Source organism: Cherax quadricarinatus, chromosome 15 (genome assembly GCF_038502225.1).
Source record: "Cherax quadricarinatus isolate ZL_2023a chromosome 15, ASM3850222v1, whole genome shotgun sequence".
Classification (NCBI taxonomy): domain Eukaryota; kingdom Metazoa; phylum Arthropoda; class Malacostraca; order Decapoda; family Parastacidae; genus Cherax; species Cherax quadricarinatus.
The window spans coordinates 31,775,478-31,795,477 of record NC_091306.1 but is presented as its reverse complement, the minus strand read 5'-3'; the positions used below and the strand labels follow the sequence as shown (position 1 = coordinate 31,795,477).

At 43.0% G+C, this 20,000-nt stretch overlaps 1 protein-coding gene across 1 annotated transcript in view; it reads left to right on the top strand.

Annotated features, from left to right (window-relative positions):
• The window catches only part of LOC128692071 (DDB1- and CUL4-associated factor 13), a 131,488-nt gene that overhangs the window by 12,223 nt on the left and 99,265 nt on the right, over window positions 1–20,000 (top strand). Inside the window, exons 4-5 of the mRNA XM_070085265.1 lie at window positions 18,830–19,016; window positions 19,209–19,353. Coding sequence (XP_069941366.1) covers window positions 18,830–19,016; window positions 19,209–19,353 — 332 coding nt within the window. The remainder of the gene's footprint in view (window positions 1–18,829; window positions 19,017–19,208; window positions 19,354–20,000) is intronic.

Sequence of the window (20,000 nt, the reverse complement as noted above, 5' to 3'; positions counted from 1 at the left end):
GTTTTTGTCTACTATGCGGGGCAAAATTTTAGCGATCAAAGCGTTCGCTATGCGGAATGTTCGCTATGCAAGGCGTTCGCTATGCGGGGGTCCACTGTATATAAGCATCAGGCGCCTTGCTTCTGCTTCAGAATCTCCACGACTACGGTGCTCTTTGCACCTACTCCTAGGTTGAGGGACTGATTACCTCATCTTCTGTACATAGTTAACAAAAAAAAGGCACAATACCATGACTGGAACGATACACAAATAACCCGCACATAAAAGAGAGAAGCTTACGACGACATTTCGGTCCGTCTTGGACCATTTACAAAGTCACACTAACCAGAAGTGGAGCAGGACGGCTATATATAGGCAGGAAGAGGCGGTGGTAGTAGTAGTAGTACAAGAATGGTATATAATACCGACAAGATGAAATTAAGACACATGCGCAACACCCGGGCATCCCTATCGTAGATGTTTCGCCATCCAGCCAGCCACTGGATGGCAAAACGTCCACAACAAAGACACCCAGACGCCGCACATGTGTTTTAATTTCATCAGTAGTAGTAGTAGTAGTGGTAGTAGAAGAGGTAGTAGTAGTGGTAGTGGTAGAAATGGGGAATAAGGAGGATGAGCCAGTCAAATACAAAGGAAGGGGAGCACTGCAAGGGAGCTAGGTGCCCACAGAGGGAGAGCAAGCGCATAGAGGTGCGTGAAAGGGGAAGTGGTGAAATAAATGAAGAAGGAACAGAAACACGAGACAGAAGAGAGAAAGACAACCCAGAGGAGAAAAAGGAAAGAGGAAAGGAGAAGAGGGAGAAGAAGAAAAAGAGAAAGAAAAAATGAGGAGTCAGGTTAAGTCACGGGTGTTCTGAAGTTTGGAGCATTTTACAATGTAGTGGGAGAGGAAGGCATCTACAGAGATGAAGCCAGGGCTAAGATTCATACAAGGAAAGTTTTGTATTAGAGAGGATTCAACTAGACGGCGACTGTTTGAGTTGGTAGTAGGGAAGACAGTTTTAGCAGAAGACCAGTCAATAGGATGGCTATGATCTCTGATGTGACAGAAAAGAGCATTGTTAGTGTCGGCAAGCCTAACACTATTTTTGTGCTCCCTAAGTCTGTCAGAAAGAGATTGACCAGTTTCTCCGAAGTATTGAAGAGGACAGGAGGAGCAAGAAATAGAGTAGACACCAGGAACATCTGTAGAGGGAAGCTTGCCGACACTAACAATGCTCTTTTCTGTCACGTCAGAGATCATAGCCATCCTATTGACTGGTCTTCTGCTAAAACTGTCTTCCCTACTTCCAACTCGAACAGTCGCTGTCTAGTTGAATCCTCTCTAATACACAACTTTCCTTGTATGAATCTTAGCCCTGGCTTCATCTCTGTAGATGCCTTCCTCTCCCACTACATTGTAAAATGCTCCGAACTTCAGAACACCCGTGACTTAACCTGACTCCTCATTTTTCTTTTTCTTTTTCTTCTTCTCCCTCTTCTCCTTTCCTCTTTCCTTTTTCTCCTCTGGGTTGTCTTTCTCTCTTCTGTCTCGTGTTTCTGTTCCTTCTTCATTTATTTCACCACTTCCCCTTTCACGCACCTCTATGTGCTTGCTCTCCCTCTGTGGGCACCTAGCTCCCTTGCAGTGCTCCCCTTCCTTTGTATTTGACTGGCTCGTTCTCCTTATTCCCCACTTCTACCACTACCACTACTACTACCTCTTCTACTACCACTACTACTACTACTACTGATGAAATTAAGACACATGTGCGGCGTCTGGGTGTCTTTGTTGTGGACGTTTCGCCATCCAGTGGCTGGCTGGATGGCGAAACGTCTACGATAGGGATGCCCGGATGTTGCGCATGTGTCTTAATTTCATCTTGTCGGTATTATATACCATTCTTGTACTACTACTACTACTACTACCACCACCACCTCTTCCTGCCTATATATATCCGTCCTGCCCCACTTCTGGTTAGTGTGACTGTAAATGGTCCAAGTCGGACCGAAACATCGTCGTGAGCTTCTCTCTTTTATGTGCGGGTTATTTGTGTATCAGTACATAGTTCTACTATCTTCAAGTTATGTCCTGGAATTTGTACTGATAAAGCCACTGGATGGCGAAACGTCTACAATAAAGATACCCTACTACCTAGGATTCAGTTTTATTTATTTTGTTTTTTTTTTATTAACACATTGACCGTTTATCACGAAGGTAGGGTGGCCTGAAAAAGAAAATCTTTCACCATCATTCACTCCATCACTGTCTTGCCAGAGGCACACTTAAGCTACAGTTACAAAACTACAACATTAACACCCCTTCTTCAGGGTTCAGGTATTGTACTTCCCATCTCCAGGACTTAAGTCCGCCCTGCTGGTTTCCCTGAATCCCTTCGTAAATATTATCCTGCCCACACTCCAACAGCACGTCAAGTCCTATAAACCATTTGTCTCCATTCCCTCCTATCTAACATGTGCATGCATGCTTGCTGTAAGTCCAAGCCCCTCGCACACAAAACCTTTACCCCCTCCCTCCAACCTTTCCTAGGCTGACCTCTACCCTGCCTTCCCTCCACTACAGATTTATATACTCAAAGTCATTCTATTTTGTTCCATCTTCTCTACATGTCCAAACCACCTCAACAACCCCTCCTCAGCCCACTGGATAATAGTTTTGGTAATCCCACACTTTCTCCTAATTTCCAAACTATGAATTCTCTGCATTATATTCACACCACACATTGCCCTCAGACATAGCATCTCCACTGCCTCCAGCCTTCTCCTTGTTGCAACATTCACCACCCATGCTTCACACCATTATAAGTGCTTTGGTATAACTATACTCTCGTACATTCCCCTCTTTGCTTCCATGTACAATGCTCTTTGTCTCCACAGACTCCTCAGTGCACCACTCATCTTTTTTTCCTTGTCAGTTCTGTGATTCACCTCATCTTTCATAGGCCCATCTGCTGACACGTCTACTCCCAAATATCTGAATACATTCACCTCCTCCATACTCTTTCCCTCCAACCTGATATCCAGTCTTTCGTTACCTAATTTTTTTGTTATCCTCATCACCTTACTCTTTCCTATATTCACTTTCAATTTTCTTCTTTTACATACCCTACCAAACTCATCCACTAACCTCTGCATCTTCTCTTCAGAATCTCCCAACAACACAGTGTCATCAGCAAAGAGCAACTGTGACAACTCCCACTTTGTGTTAGATTCTTTATCTTTTAACCCTACACCTCCTGGCAACACCCAAGTACGTATTCGCTTCTTTTACAGCTCCATCTATAAATATATTGAACAACCAAGGTGACATCCCACATCCTTATCTGAGGCCTACTTTTACTGGGAAATATTCCCCCATCTGTCCTACATACTCTAACTTGAGCCTCACTATCCTCGTAAAAACTTTTCACTGCTTCAATAACCTTCCTCCTATTCCATACATTTGCAACATCTGCCACATTGCCCCCCCTATCCACCCTGTCATACACCTTTTCCAAATCCATAAATGCCACAAAAACCTCTTTACCCTTATCTAAATACTGTTCACCTGCATGTGTCACTATAAACACTTGGTCTACACACCCTTTACCCTTCCTAAAGCCTCCTTGTTCATCTGCTATCCTGCTCTCCGTCTTACTCTTAATCATTTCAGTAATAACTCTGCCATACACTTTACCAGGTATACTCAACAGACTTTTCTTTTTTTTCAACAAACCGGCCGTATCCCACCAAGGCAGAGTGGCCCAAAAAGAAAAAATGAAAGTTTCTCTTTTTAAATTTAGTAATTTATACAGGAGAAGGGGTTACTAGCCCCTTGCTCCTGGCATTTTAGTCGCCTCTTACAACACGCATAACTTACGGAGGAAGAATTCTGTTCCACTTCCCCCTGGAGATAAGAGGAAATAAACAAGAACAAGAACTAGTAAGAAAATAGAAGAAAACCCAGAGGGCTGTGTATATATATGCTTGTACATGCATGTGTAATGTGACCTAAGTGTAAGTAGAAGTAGCAAGATGTACCTGAAACCTTGCATGTTTATGAGACAGAAAAATGGACACCAGCATTCCTACCATCATGTAAAACAATACAGGCTTTTGTTTTACACTCACTTGGCAGGACGGTAGTACCTCCCTGTGCGGTTGCTGTCTACCAACCTACTACCTAGACTCGACAGACTTATTCCCCTATAATTTTTGCATTCTCTTTTGTCACCTTTGCCTTTATACAAAGGAACTATGCATGCTCTCTGTCAGTCCCTAGGTACCTTACCCTCTTCCATAAATTTATTAAGTAAAAGCACCAACCACTTCAAAACTATATCCCCACCTGCTTTTAATATTCATACAGTGGTGCTCTGAGTTTCGGCCATACTTCGTTCCAGAAGGCTGTTTGAGTGCCGTTACCGAACAAATTTGTTCCCATAAGGAATAATATAAATTAGATTAGTCTGTTTCAGACCTCCAAAAACACTCTTACAAAAGCACTTACAATAATACACATAATTGTATGAGTTGGGAGTTGTATGAAACTCGGTGTACCACTCTATCTTTATCCCATCAATCCCAGCTGCTTTACCCCCTTTTATTCTATCCACTGCCACACAAACTTCCCCCACACTAACAACTTGCTCCTCCTCACTCCTACAAAATGTTATTTCTCCTTGCCCTATACACAAAAATCACAGCTTCCCTATCTTAATCAACATTTAACATTCCTCAGAATATTCCCTCCATCTTCTCAATACCTCTAACTCTCCATTTAATAACTCTTCTCTCCTATTTTTAACAATCAAATCCATTTGTTCCCTAGGCTTCCTCAAGTTATTAATCTCACTCCTAAGCATTTTCTGATTTTCAACAAAATTTGTCAATAACATCTCACCCACTCTCTCATTTGCTCTCTTTTTGAAGTGCTTCACCACTCTCTTAACCCCTTTAACGGTCCAAACATATATATACGTTCTCTTGCGCAGCGCCCCAAACGTATATATATATATGTTTCATTTTTCATTCATTCAAAATTGGCGTGATAGGCCTGAGTCACCTAGACGTGAGAGAATGGGTGTGCGCACTCAGTGTGCACCATATGAAAAAATCGGGGACGCCTGGGTACCACGTGGCAGGTCCAGTTACATTCAGTTCCATCTTGGGTCGGCATCATGGCACATCCTCGTGATTCACTCATGCCTTGTCATATTAACACTCTACTATTCGAGGAAAGTGATATAGATCATGAGTTTAGTGAATTTGACACCAATGGGGCAAGTAATATTCAAGGAATTAGTGAAAATGTCGACGATAACCCAGATGACCCTCAGCCCATCACCTCTGGGGTAGCCACACCTGTCCTTGGGCCAAGCACCTCTGGGGTAGCCAGTGTGGCCACAGCAGACCCTAGGCCAAGCACTTCTGGGGTGGCCAGTGTGGCCACACAAGACCTTGGGCCAAGCACCTCTGGAGTGGCAAGTGTTACCCATAGGCAACTTCGCAAGAGGAAACTATCATTTTCCCGGTGTTTTAGTGATAGTGAAAGTGATGTTAGTGACGATGAGATTGATTTTATGCCATTCGAGGATTCGTCTAGCAATAGTGAAGTTCATTATTCACCAGTGAAGTGTACTTTTAGGCGTCATCGTCTCCATTCGGGCAGTGTGCCATATGCAGTCCCCAAGGGTTGTGGCAGGTCACGATCCAAAACCAGGCCACTGATAGTGAAAGTGATCATGAAGGCGAGTATGCAGGGATGAGGAAGTAGTGGTGGGTGGCACGGTGCCTGGCCCACATGGCGTGGTGGGTGGACAGACAAAGGACCGCCCGACATCCCCTCAACCATGTGCTGCCTCCACTCCTGTCCCTCCTTCTGCTCCCCCTCGCCCCATGCCACAGGTCCACCCTGCACCATGTGATCGTGAGTAGAACTGGACACAAAGTATATTCATGCCACAGCCTTGTGATTTTGGTGTGAGTGGAAGTGGTATCCAGCCAGCATGTCCCCTAACGAATGAGTCTACAGACTTAGATTATTTCCAGTTGTACTTTGACGAGCCTATAATGAACTTGATAGTGACCCAGACAAGCAGTTATTACCGATATGTCATGGACAACACAGCAGAGGTTGGAGAATCGTCACGGCTGCACAGGTGGAAAGACACAACAGTGGCTGAAATGTATTCCTTGCCACTGTCATGCTTATGCTACATATCTATAAGAACAATATACGTAATTACTGGTTCACAGACCACTTCATCAGTACTCCAGTTTTCTGTGACCTCCTTCCCTGCAACAGATTCACTCTGTTGCTATGAATACTCCAATATGCCAAACAGAAATGACCTTCTATATAAAATCTGGGAAGTGTTTATGCATTTGAAGCAGAAATTCAGTGCATACTTTTATTCCTTCAAGAACATTGTTGTTGATGAGTCCTTGATTCTGTTCAAGGGACACCTGTCATTCACGCAATATATACCAAGCAAACGTAATCGCTTTGGTATAAAACTTTTTGTTGTGTGTGACTGTGAGAGTGGTCTTGTGTTGGATGTTATTGTATACACCGGGAGAAACACACTCGATGATGACTAACGATGTTGGGCATTTCCGGTGATGTTGTTTGCAGGATGATGGAACCATACCTTGGCAAGGGCCATACATTGTACACAGACAACTAACTCCTAACTGTCACTATCTGGTGCCAATACCACCTACCCCAAAGAAGAAGAATTCCCAGAAAAAGTGTATTGTGTGTGCTAACACCAAAAAATGACCCTAACAGCGGAAGGACATATGATTCATTTGTTACCAGTGTGGGGTGGCACTCTGTATGAATCCATGCTTCATGGAGTATCATACAATCGTGGAACTCTAGAAACATAAGTGGGACATGTAAATACTTGTATATAGTTGTAGATAATAGAATGTGATTCAGCCAGGTGTGCAGAATCACCTGTCAATGTGTACATATGTGTTTATGACAGTATGATAATTTTGTATATAATATTGGTGTATAAACAACAATTGGCATTGAAATCAAAAGATTTGCTGTAAAACATAATTATCATATCATGAAAACCAAGAAAATGAAAAAAATGGAAGAAAACGGTAACTATGTAGAATTTCTGCAAGTGGCAGTACTCCCAGTTGCCGTCAGGTGATCGCCAAGTGCCAACTTCGTGGCCTCATATCTCGGTAAGTACTGTCCTTAATTTTTTTTTATTCTAAAACACTTAAAAAAATGTGCTCTTTTTTTCTATAAAAAAAAACTATTTTTTTTTTTCAAAATATTCCGGGCGCTGCGCGAGAGAACGTATATGTACGTTGGACCGTTTAAGGGTTAACCTCTCTTTTCTTCTCCATATACTCCTTCCTCCTTGCATCTCTTCTACTTTGTAAAACCCTCTCATATGCTAACTTTTTCTCTCTTAGTACTCTCTTTACATCATCATTCCACCAATCGCTCCTCTTCCCTCCCGCACCCACTTTCCTGTAACCACAAACTTCTGCTGAACACTAACACTACATTCTTAAACCTACCCAATACATCTTCAACCCCATTGTACAGTGGACCCCCGCATAACGATCACCTCCGAATGCGACCAATTATGTAAGTGTATTTATGTAAGTGCGTTTGTACGTGTATGTTTGGGGGTCTGAAATGGACTAATCTACTTCACAATATTCCTTATGGGAACAAATTCGGTCAGTACTGGCACCTGAACATACTTCTGGAGTGAAAAAATATCGTTAACCGGGGGTCCACTGTATATACTCTTACCAGCCCATCTCTCCTCCAGTAGTTGTTTATATCTTACCCTAATTGCCTCCTCCTTTAGTTTATAAACCTTCACCTCTCTCTTACTTGCTGCTTCCATTTTCCTTGTGTCCCATCTATCTTTTACTCTTACTGTAGCTACAACTAAAAAGTGATCTGATATATCTGTAGCTCCTCTATAAACATGTACATCCTGAAGTCTACTTAACCCTTTGAGGGTTTTGGATGTACTAGTACGGCTTACGTGCAGGGGTTTTTGACGTACTAGTACGCATAAATTCTAGCGCCATCAAATCTTGCGGGAAAAGGCTGGTAGGCCTAGATGTGAGAGAATGGGTCTGTGTGGTTGGTGTGCGCGGTAGAAAAAAAAATCTGGGACCCAGTGGTGCATTGTGGGAACGCCATCTTAGTACACAATGTCCACCATGCCTCGCGGTAAGAAGTTCCTCACTCCTCGGCGAATTGGGACACTTTTGTTCCCCAGTGACAGTTCTAATATAGATGGAAGTGCCAGTGAAGATGAGTTTCAAGGTTTTGGTGAGGTTTTGACCAAAACTAATGATCATAATATCGGTAATAGTGAGGAAAACCCAGACGACCCTCAGCCTTCCACCTCTGGTGTTGGGCTGTCTTTTTCACGTTCAGTTGTACCAGAATCAAAGAGGAAACTCCAATGTTTCCAAATCCCATACTCAGATGTGAGCATTTGTGATGATAGTGAGAGTGATTATGAACTACAAGCTCTTGAAAACAGTTCCAGTAGTGATAGTGAAGTGGAATATTCCCCAGTGAAGCGTCAGTATATATGACGATATATGTGCTCTGGTAGTGTGCCATATGCTATTCCAAGGGGAAGGAGTACATCTCGGAGTACATCCCATGGCTGTACAACAGGAACAAACAGTGAAAATGACAATGATAGTGTTGCAATTGGGATGGAAAATGTGCTTGGTTGTGGTGGTGGTGGTGACGGCCGTGAGGCACCAGCAGTGGGCCATGCTGCCACTCCCGCTGCCACCCACGCCGCTGTCCCAGCTGATCTACAACAAAGGCCACCATCCCCCACCCACCCACCACACCAGCCTCCACAACCACAACCTCCACAACCACAATCACCTGTCATTGTCCAGTACCCACCAGCAGACTGCACCTGGGATTGGCAGGAAGCTGTCAATTTTGTTCCAAATGCCCACCAGTTTGATGACAGCCAAAGTGGAATATGGCCATCTTGTACACTTGGGAACAATGCCACTGAACTGGAATGTTTCGAGTTATTCTTTGACGAACCTTTGATGGAAAGTATTGCCATGGAAAGCAACACGTACTGCGAGTACACCATGGTAAACACAATACTTTCACCAAAATCACGTCTACACCAGTGGAAGGAGGCAACTGTGACTGAGATGTATCTTTTCTTTGCCAAAATGATGCTTATGCCACAATACACCCTGTCAACTAATTACACGAATACCACCTGGTGGTTAACACTTACACTTACACTCACCCATTTGACCATAAACAGAAATATCAATCCCAATCTCAAAATAATGAATCTTAACTAGTCATAAGTTGGCCTGTGATACTCCAATATTGAAACTATGTATAGTGCCAAAACAAAAGCATTCACATTGCTAAACTCACAAACTAGTATTTAGTCACATAGCCATATTACCAACTTACCTCATAATTTTGTAATATTTTAAACTTAAGATTTAATCTAAGTCTGCCCAAAATGCCTAGCCATGCTAGGTGTTCTAGTGGTACACTCTGTAATTATTATTTTACTACATGTAAACCACACAATAACCAAATTCTGTAAGCTCAGCATTGTAATCCTTATAGAGAATAAACTTTGAATTTGAATGTGTATAAATACAAAGTGAAATCATACTGGTCAACAGACCGCCTGATTGCAACCCCAGGTTTCAGTGATATAATGCCAGTGAATCGATTTGTGCTAATGTTACGTATGCTTCACTTCTCAGACAAAACCAGGCCTGACAGAAATGACAAGTTATATAAGATTAGGCATGTGTTTGTGTATCTGAAAGAGAAATTCAATATGTATTTTTATCCCTTCAGGAAGCTTGTAATTGACGAGTCTTTGATTCTGTTCCAAGGAAGACTCTCTTTCAAGCAGTACATACCAAGCAAGAGGAAATGCTTTGGTATAAAGTTGTTTGTGCTTTGTGATTGTTACAGTGGTCTGGTATTGGATATTATTGTGTACACTGGAAGTTATACATTGCAAAATACCAGGAAGTTATTGGGCATATCTGGTGATGTGGTTAGAACAATGATTGAACCATACCTTGGTAAGGGGCATACATTATATACTGATAACTGGTACACAAGCCCCTCACTCAGTGATTTTTTGTGAGTGAACAAGACAGATGTGTGTGGCACAGTGTGTGTAAATCGGAAACACATGCCCAGGTTTGACGCTGGCACTCGTAGAGGTGAGGTGCAGGCGTTTGCTGCCAATGACATCATGGCATTTCGGTGGCATGACAAACGAGATGTCACATTGTTGTCATCAGTTCACCCTAATGAAATGGCAGACACTGGCAGGCACCATAGAGAGAGCAATGAACCCATTCTAAAACCTGCAGCTGTGAGTGATTACACCTTTAATATGCGTTCAGTGGACAAATGTGACATGCAGATTGGGTTTGCTGATTGTGTTCGCAAGAGTTATAAGTGGTACATAAAACTCTTTTTCCATCTTCTGGACATTTCCATGCTCAATGCTTATAATGTGTATAAGATGAGGACCAGAAACAAACCACAATACGGCAAATTCTGTTTGTCTGTCATCAGACAAATAGTATTCAAGTACCAAGGAAGAACACCTGCAATAGACTGCCCACCAAATTATCAACAACTACCTTCTCATCTGAAGCATGGTGATCACTTGCTGGTAAAACTGCCTGATACTGCTTTCAAGAAAAAGGCTCAGAAGAGGTGTTATGTCTGTGCACATACAAGGAAACGCCCACAACAACGCAGAGACACTCGTTTTATGTGTGAAGAATGTAAAACACCACTGTGCATGACACCATGTTTCAAAGACTTCCACAGGCTGCAGAACTTCTAGAAACATTCCCTGTGACTGTATATGTGTATATAAAATATAGAGAAATAGTAATAAACAACATTTCCTATCGTTTGTTTGTGTAAATATTTTCTGTAAACAAAACATTGACAACAGTGTTTACGCCCTTATTGTGTAGTATTGAAAAAGAAAACTTACAAAATACTGATCATATTGGTCTCACAGGCCATAAAAGTTACTTGGAAAAAGAAAAATTAAAAAAATAATAGAAATTAGTACATAAAGTAAATAAAAGAATACCGGGAGACGGCAGTCGGCGATATTGCCTCATTGTCCCCCTTTTTCATCAACTTCACGCCTCCATATCTCGGTGAGTATTGATGGTAAAAAAATTTTGTTTAACCTATAATATTTAGAAAAAAAAAAAAATTTCATAAGAATTTTTTTTTTTTTTTTTGAAATTTGGCCGACCCTGAGAACGAGTCTCTGAGAGGACCTGTCGACCCTCAAAGGGTCGACAGTGGACCTGCACCTTACGATGGCATCGCGTTAGGTTAAATCCACCATACGATACATTTTAACGCAAAAATTTTGCCTCGCCTCACGCGATTTGTCCCGGTCTGGGACACATCCCACATGTGGCCTGAGCGTGCCTCAGCTGCCCCGTGGGTGCCAGTGTTTACAAGCCAGCCAGTGCAGTCGCATCCACGCATACAATCGGTACATTTCATATTATCACAGCGTTTTTAGTGATTGTACCTGCAAAATAAGTCACCATGGGTCCCAAGAAAGCTTCTAGTGCCAACCGTGCAGTAAAAAAGGTGAAAATTATTATGGAAATGAAGAAAGAGATAATTGCTAGGTACGAAAGTGGAGTGTGTGTCTTGGAGCTGGCCAGGTTGTGTAACCAAACCCCAATCAACCATCGCTACTATTGTGGCCAACAAAACGGCAATCACAGAGGCTGTTCTTGCAAAAGGTGCAAGTTTGTTTTTGAAACAGAGATTGCAAGTACTCAAAGATGTTAAGAGACTGTTATTGGTGTGGATAAACAAAAAACAGATAGCAGGAGATACCATCTCTCAAGCGATCATATGTAAAAAGGGTGGGAAATACGTACTATCATACCACGGTCAGCTGTTGCTGCACCACCGTCAGCTGTTGCTGCACCACAGTCAGCTGATGCTGCACCACAGTCAGCTGCTGCTGCACCACCGTCAGCTGCTGCTGCACCACCGTCAGCTGCTGCTGCACCACCGTCAGCTGCTGCTGCACCACAGTCGGCTGCTGCTGCACCACCGTCAGCTGCTGCTGCACCACCATCAGCTGCTGCTGCACCACCATCAGCTGTTGCTGCACCATGGTCAGCTGCTGCTGCACCATCGTCAGCTGTTGCTGCACCATGGTCAGCTGTTGCTGCACCAGTCAGCTGTTGCTGAACCACGGTCAGCTGCTGTTGCATCACGGTCAGCTGCTGCTGCACCACGGTCAGCTGCTGCTGCACCACAGTCAGCTGCTGCTACACCACCATCAGCTGTTGCTGCACCACGGTCAGCTGTTGCTGCACCAGTCAGCTGTTGCTGAACCACGGTGAGCTGCTGTTGCACCACGGTCAGCTGCTGCTGCACCACAGTCAGCTGCTGCTACACCACCGTCATCTGTTGCTGCACCACAGTCAGCTGCTGCTGCACCAAAGTCAGCTGTTGCTGCATCACGGTCAGCTGGTCCTAGTGGCATTAAAAGAAGAAGGGAAGTAACCCCGGAAAAGGACGTGCTACTTAAAGTCCTAATGGAAGGGGATTCCCCTTCTAAGCATTAACAACTTCCACACTCTCCCCTCCTCCCATCCCATCAATCATCACCAGATCTTCACGGATTAATTTGATTTCTATCATTTCTTATGGGGAAAATTAATGCACCTTACGATAATTTCGGCATACGATGAGCTCTCAGGAATGGAATAATATCGTAAGGTGGGGGTCCACTGTACTTAGTCCAACAAACTACTGTCATTATGCCCTGCATCATATCTTGTATACCTATTTATCCTCTTTTTTCTTAAAATATGTGTTACCTATAACCAAAACCCTTTCTATACAAAGTTCATTCAAAGGGCCCCCATTATCATTTACAAGTGGCACCCCAAACTTACCTACCACACCCTCTTTAAATGTTTCTCCTACTTTAGTATTTTGGTCCCCTACCACAATTACTCTCTCACTTGGTTCAAAATTTCCTACATACTCACTTAACATCTCCCAAAATCAATCTCTCTCTTTCTCTCTCTCTTTCTCTCTCTCTTTCTCTCTCTTTCTCTCTCTCTTTCTCTCTCTCTTTCTCTCTCTCTTTCTCTCTCTCTTTCTCTCTCTCTTTCTCTTTCTCTCACTTTCTCTCTCTCTCTTTCTCTCTTTCTCTTTCTCTCTCTTTTTCTCTCTCTCTCTCTCTCTCTTTCTCTCTCTCTCTCTTTCTTTCTCTCTCTCTTTCTCTCTCTCTTTCTCTCTCTCTTTCTCTCTCTCTTTCTCTCTCTCTTTCTCTCTCTCTTTCTCTCTCTCTCTCTTTCTCTCTCTCTCTCTTTCTCTCTCTCTCTCTCTCTCTCTCTCTCTCTCTCTCTCTCTCTCTCTCTTTATCTCTATACCTCTTTATCTCTCTCTCTTTATCTCTCTTTAACTCTCTCTCTCTCTCTCTCTCTCTCTCTCTCTCTCTCTCTCTCTCTCTCTCTTTTTTACACAGGGTTTGACAAGGTTATAGATCCCTAGTTTTATTGACAAGCTATTTACAGGTTAAGAATTCCTAACTTTATTGACAAGCTAAGAGCTGTTACCTACATCAGCTCATTTGAAAGCATTTTTATTGTTATGAGACGTACAAGTAGGAAACAGGATGAAGTTGGAGGCATCGTTGAAATCATAATGCTGTACGAATGTGCTCCAGACTCGAGTCATCCTGGGGATAAATGATCTCAGATGGAGTGATGTTCTGGAGAAGGGTACAGCCAGAGTGAAGTTGCTGTTTTCTGCCCGTCTTATGGTATAGAAGCTTGTTTCACGCTGTCCTCGAAGTGGATCCAAGTGTGGTACTTTGACAATATTGGCCTTGTACATAACAGTAAGTTCACCCACATCCCTCCTGTGTTGAAGGCTCTGCTGAAATGACAAATCTATCCAGGATGGGTCCAGGCGAGAGATGAGACGTCTAGCTCTGTTCTATACTCTGTCAAGCAGTTGCAGATGAGAGGGGGGGGGGCAGACAAACCAAGAAAGTGGAGCATATTCAAGGTGCGAGCGCACTTTGTGCCTCTGCATAGAATCTTGCAACCCCTACTGTCAAGTAGATGCGAGATATGGCGAAGTGCTGTAAGCTTCCTGGCTGCCTTGTTTGCAAGATTTACAACATGGTTCTTCATGGTTAGTTTGGAGTCAAATTTCACCCCAAGGATATCAACTTCTTCTCCAGGTGCCAACACCCTCCCATTCATCCTTACTACTGCACCAGCATTACCATCATGGTGCCTAGAGACGATCATCATTTGCATTTTCTCAGGTGCAAAGTGCAAATGTTACTTGCCATCTATTTCCCCAAGCTGATATAGCTCTCAGCTGGTGATTGATGTACCTTAGAGCAGCTGGCATTTCTTCTCTTGGATAAGTGAATGTCAGTGTGCAGTCGTCTGCATATGCATGTGATTCTGGGATGAGATGAAGAAGGTCGTTGAAGTAGACATTCCATAACAATGGTCCCAGCACGCTTCCTTGTGGAACACTTGCCCCAATAGGATGTCTTGCTGATTCCGTTCCATTGAGAACTACACTTAGAGATCTACCATGCAGGTAATCACTGAGGAGACATAGTGTAGAGCCTGCAATTCCCAGTGCTTGAAGTTTTGCTAAGAGGCCCTGGTGCCACACCCGGTCGAAAGCGCCAGCAATGTCCAGTGCTACCACACAGCTGACTTTGGATTCTCTCTCTCTCTATCTCTCTCTCTGTCTCTCTCTCTCTCTCTCTCTCTCTCTCTCTCTTTCTCTCTCTCTCTCTCTCTCTTTCTCTCTTTCTCTCTCTCTCTCTCTCTCTCTCTCTCTCTCTCTCTCTCTCTCTCTCTCTCTCTCTCTCTCTCTCTCTCTCTCTCTCTCTCTCTCTCTCTCTCTCTCTCTCTCTATCTCTCTCTATCTCTCTCTATCTCTCTCTCTCTCTCTCTCTCTCTCTCTCTCTCTCTCTCTCTCTCTCTCTCTCTCTCTCTCTCTCTCTCTCTCTCTCCACTCCTCTCTCTCCACTCCTCTCTTCTCCAGGTGCATACACACCTATTGAGACCCACTTTTCACATCCAACCTTTATTTTAATCCACATAGTCCTTGAATGTATACATTTATATTCCCACTTCTCTTTCTATAACTGATCCTTCAGCATTATTGCTACCCCTTAGCTCTAATTCTCTCAGATACCCCTGACTTAATCTCATTTATTTCTCCTCACTGAAACTCACCTACCCCCTTTCAGCTTTTTTTTGCTTAGAGCTAGGACATCCAACTTCTTTTCATTCATAACATTAGCAGTCATCTCTTGTTTTATCATCTGCACTACATCCACATACATTCAAGCATTCCAGTTTTATAAAGTTTTTCTTCTTCGCTTTCTTAGTATTTTCTATTGGAGAAAGGGTTACTAGCCAATTGCTCCTGGCATTTTAGTTGCCTCATACGACACACACGGTTTACAGAGGAAAGATTCTTTTCCACTTCCCTATGGAGAATAGAGAAAATAAAGAAGATGAACTATTAAGAAAAAAGAAGAAAAACCTTGATGTGTGTATGTATATATATGCATGTGCATGCCTATGTAGTGTGACCCAAGTGTAAGTAGAAGTAGCAAGATATACCTGTTATCCAGTGTGTTTATGAGACAGAGAAAAGAACACCAGCAATCCTGCCATCATGTAGAACAGTTAAAGGTTTCAGTTTCACAATCACTTGGCAGGATGGTAGTACCTCCCTGGGTGGTTGCTGTCTACCAACCTACTACCTATAGTGCTAAAAAATGTAATTATTATGAACATTTACAGATGAAGGTAATAAATCATTTATTCAAGAGTCCCATTACAGGTCGACCATCACTAATCCATCATCATTGGAACCTGTATTGTGCTGGATTAGTGAGTTTTCCGGATTACAGAATGGTTAGGTTAGAATACACTTAATTAACCTATCAACAGACTTGTTCTGCTAAATCTTCCTTATTTTCATCACTGCTTTCTCCTCCACTGGCTTGCTGCTGTGGTTTTATGATGAAATTTGAAATTATGCTAGCCGAAATTAATGCCAGATTACTGATGGAACCGGAGAACTGATTGCCGGATTAATGAAGGCCAACCTGTATTATTTATGTATATTTTACTTATTTATTTCATCTTTTAATTACTTCTGTAAATGATAGTACCGTATTTCATGGCTTATAAGATGCTCCGAAGCATTAGACGCATCCCAATTTAGAAGGTAATAATCAGAAAAAAAGAAGTTAAAGAGTTCCTAATACCAAGTAATATTTACTCCTATGGTAATTTTACATGCAGAAATAGGTTTACGTTTGATTTATGGGTAGGTCAAAACATACGATAGGCCTAGTGCTCACCTGAACACCCCAATGATCTCTCAATTTGAACTGGTGAAACAGTTGCTGGTGGCTTAGTTGCTGCTGTGTGCACAACTCTATATAGTGGGGGTCCCAGAGTGCATACTAATGTGTCTCTGTCAGTGACTATCAGTATAAACAAAAATGGCTGCTTCAGCTGTTGTACTATAACATATGGTAAATATGATTACTGGTACCTGGTAATAAAGGAAAAATACGCAGCATGTGCTAACGATAGCGTAGTATACGGTGGCATTATTTTAAAGTGCCTACCATAATGATACTGCTTTGTGACTTCGGTAGTTTAAGAAATAAGAAAGGAAGGTGTTACTTAAGGAGGAATTTTGTTTTCTGTCAATATCCCAATACAGTATGTGTATTTCATAAATAGCTTGTCTCAAAATGTTATTAATTTACTGTAATTTTGAAACACTGGACTTGTTTTAGTTTCAATGGCTCGGCATTGGGCGTAACTGGGAGAGTTACAGCCCACCCCACACCCTAGACTTATAGCTCCTTTCACTGACCTTCGGTTTATAGGAAGCAGGGTGGTTTTTGGAGACAATTTATGGAAAAAAATGCGCCAGATAAGCCACGAAATACAGTGGACCCCCGCATAGCGACCTTAATCCGTGCAAGAGGGCTGGCTGTTATGCGAAATGTTCGGTATGCGAATGAATTTTCCCCATAAGAAATAATGGAAATCAAATTAATCCATGCAAGACACCCAAAAGTTTGAAAAAAAAAATTTTACCACATGAAATATACATTTTCCTACACACAGAGAGAAGGATACATGCACAATAGTAGAGTAGTACATGCACAATATATATTGTGCATGTACTACTCTACTAAATGAAGAATAAATGACACTTACCTTTATTGAAGATGCAGCAATGACTGATGAGACACTGTGTCCTGGGAGTGCCTTTTCCTCCTGAGTACTGTAGGTCCTGTTTGGTATTTTCTTCCAGAACAGGCCTTATCACACTGTGTATGTCACTACGATTCTTAAATCTCTCAAACCAACCTTTGCTGGCTCTAAATTCACCACACACTGGTGTGGGTTGCATCCTGGGAGACAAGATTAAGGACCCCAATGGAAATAAGTTAGACAGTCTTCGATGACACTGACTTTTTTGGGCTATCCTGGGTGGCAAATCCTCTGGGGTTAATTGTTTCTTGGTATTCTCAATAAGCCACACCAACAAGCGGTGCTAGCAGCAGCAGCAGCAGCTGGCGGTGGTACAGCAGCAACAGCGATGCTACAGCAGCAGGCAGCGTGCTACAGCAGCAACAGGCGATGCTACGCAGCAGCAGGACGATGCTACAGCAGGCAACTGGCGATGTTACAGCAGCAGCAGGCGATGCTACAGCAGCAGCAGCAGCAGATGATGCTACAGCAGCAGCAGCAGCTGGCGGTGGTACAGCAGCAACAGGACGATGCTACAGCAGCAAGCAGGCGATGCTACGCGCAGCAGGCGATGCTACAGCAGCAACTGGCGATGTTACAGCAGCGGCAGGCGATGCACAGCAGCAGCAGCGCGAGGCGATGCTCAGCAGCAGCAGCTGGCGGTGGTACAGCAGCAACAGACGATGCTACAGCAGCAACAGGCGATGCTACAGCAGCAGCGATGCTACAGCAGGCAACTGGCGATGTTACAGCAGCAACAGGCGATGCTACAGCGGCAGCAGGCGATGCTACAGCAGCAGCAGGCGATGCTACAGCAGCGGCAGATGATGCTACAGCAGCAGCAGGCGATGCTACAGCAGCGGCAGATGATGCTACAGCAGCAGCAGACGGTACTACAGCAGGGGCAGCTGGCGGTGGTACAGCAGCAGCAGCTGACAGTGCAGCAGCAGCTGGCGGTGATACAGCAGCAGCAGCAGCTGTACCACCAATAGTAGCGATGGTTGATTGGGGTTTATTATACAACCTGGCCAGCTGAGAACACGCACACTTTCATACTTATCAATGATCTTTTCTTCATCTCCATAGTAATTCTCACCCTTATTGCTGTAGGGTTGGCACTAGAAGCTTTCTTAGGGGCCCATGGTCACTTATTTTCCAGAAAAAAATCACCAAAAACACTGTAATAATACAAAATGTTCGATTGTATGCTTGGATGTTACAGCGGAGGCTGGCTGGTAAACAATGCCACCCAGCGGAACATGTCGTGCTCAGGCCGCACATTGGGCGCGTCTCGGTGAAGGCCGCTGAGCGGGTTTTTGGGCGGTATGCGGGGCAAAATTTTAGCGATCAAAGCGTCCGCTATGCGGATTGTCCGTTATGCAAGGCGTCCGTTATGCGGGGGTCCACTGTACAGTAATTGTACCTTGAATATTTTTTACAAAAGCTCACTAGAATGTTTCTTTTGATATTTCAGTCAATCATCACAGGCATCACTCACCACAGATACAAAAATGAGTTCGTCACATGTGGTGAACGTGTCTTATTATGGGATGCTAATACCAAGGCCCCTAAATTTTCCTACAACTGGAGCACGAGTGGTGATCGCAATGATGCCAGTGTAGTGTCTATCAAGTTCAACCCAGTAGAGACTGACCTCTTTGGTAACTCTTCTAATTAAGTTTGCTGATATATTTCCATTGCAATACTCAAACTGAAATTCACAATTTGTAGTCATTTTTTATGATACAAGTCATTTGCACTGTACACAATAAAAGGTACAGTATATTGTATAAGTGTAGGTTTTCATTTACTCCTCTTTAATAAGCAACCACAATTTTATTTCTAACTTTTAGCTTCCAGTGACCAGGCAAATAACATTGTGTTGTATGACACTCGAGCTAAGGAGGTGAAGAAGTTAAAAATGACGATGCGTGTTAATGCCTTGGCCTGGAACCCCATGGAGGCATTCATACTGACAGCTGCCAGTGAAGATTACAAGTAAGTGGAGCTTTAAAGTCAAAATCAAGTAGTATAATAAAATGAGAGTGCTAAATTCCTTATTAAATTATGGTACATGCATAGTACAGCATATAAAGCATTGCTTAAATAAGAATCTGATTCAGAAATAATGTACCACCATCTTGTCATCATGAACGAGATGTGTATAGATGTAAAATTTTATGCACTAACAGAATAGCTGATCTTTTGTGTGTGTACTCACCTATTTGTGGTTGCAGGGGTCGAGACATAGCTCCTGGCCCTGTGTGTGTGTGTGTGTGTGTGTGTGTGTGTTTGTTTGTTTGTTTGTTTGTTTGTTCTCTCTCTCTCTCTCTCTCTCTCTCTCTCTCTCTCTCTCTCTCTCTCTCTCTTTTTACACAGGGTTTGACAAGGTTTCTCTCTCTCTCTCTCTCTTTTTCTCTCTCTTTATCTCTCTCTCTCTCTTTTTTTTTTTTTTACACAGGGTTTGACAAGGTTAAGGATCCCTAGCTTTATTGACAAGCTATTTACAGGTTAAGGATTCCTAACTTTATTGGCAAGCTAAGAGCTATTACCTACATCAGCTCATTAAGCATTTTTATTGTTATGAGACATACAAGTAGGGAACAGGATGAAGTTAGAGCCATCTGTGGGCTAGCATTTTCGTT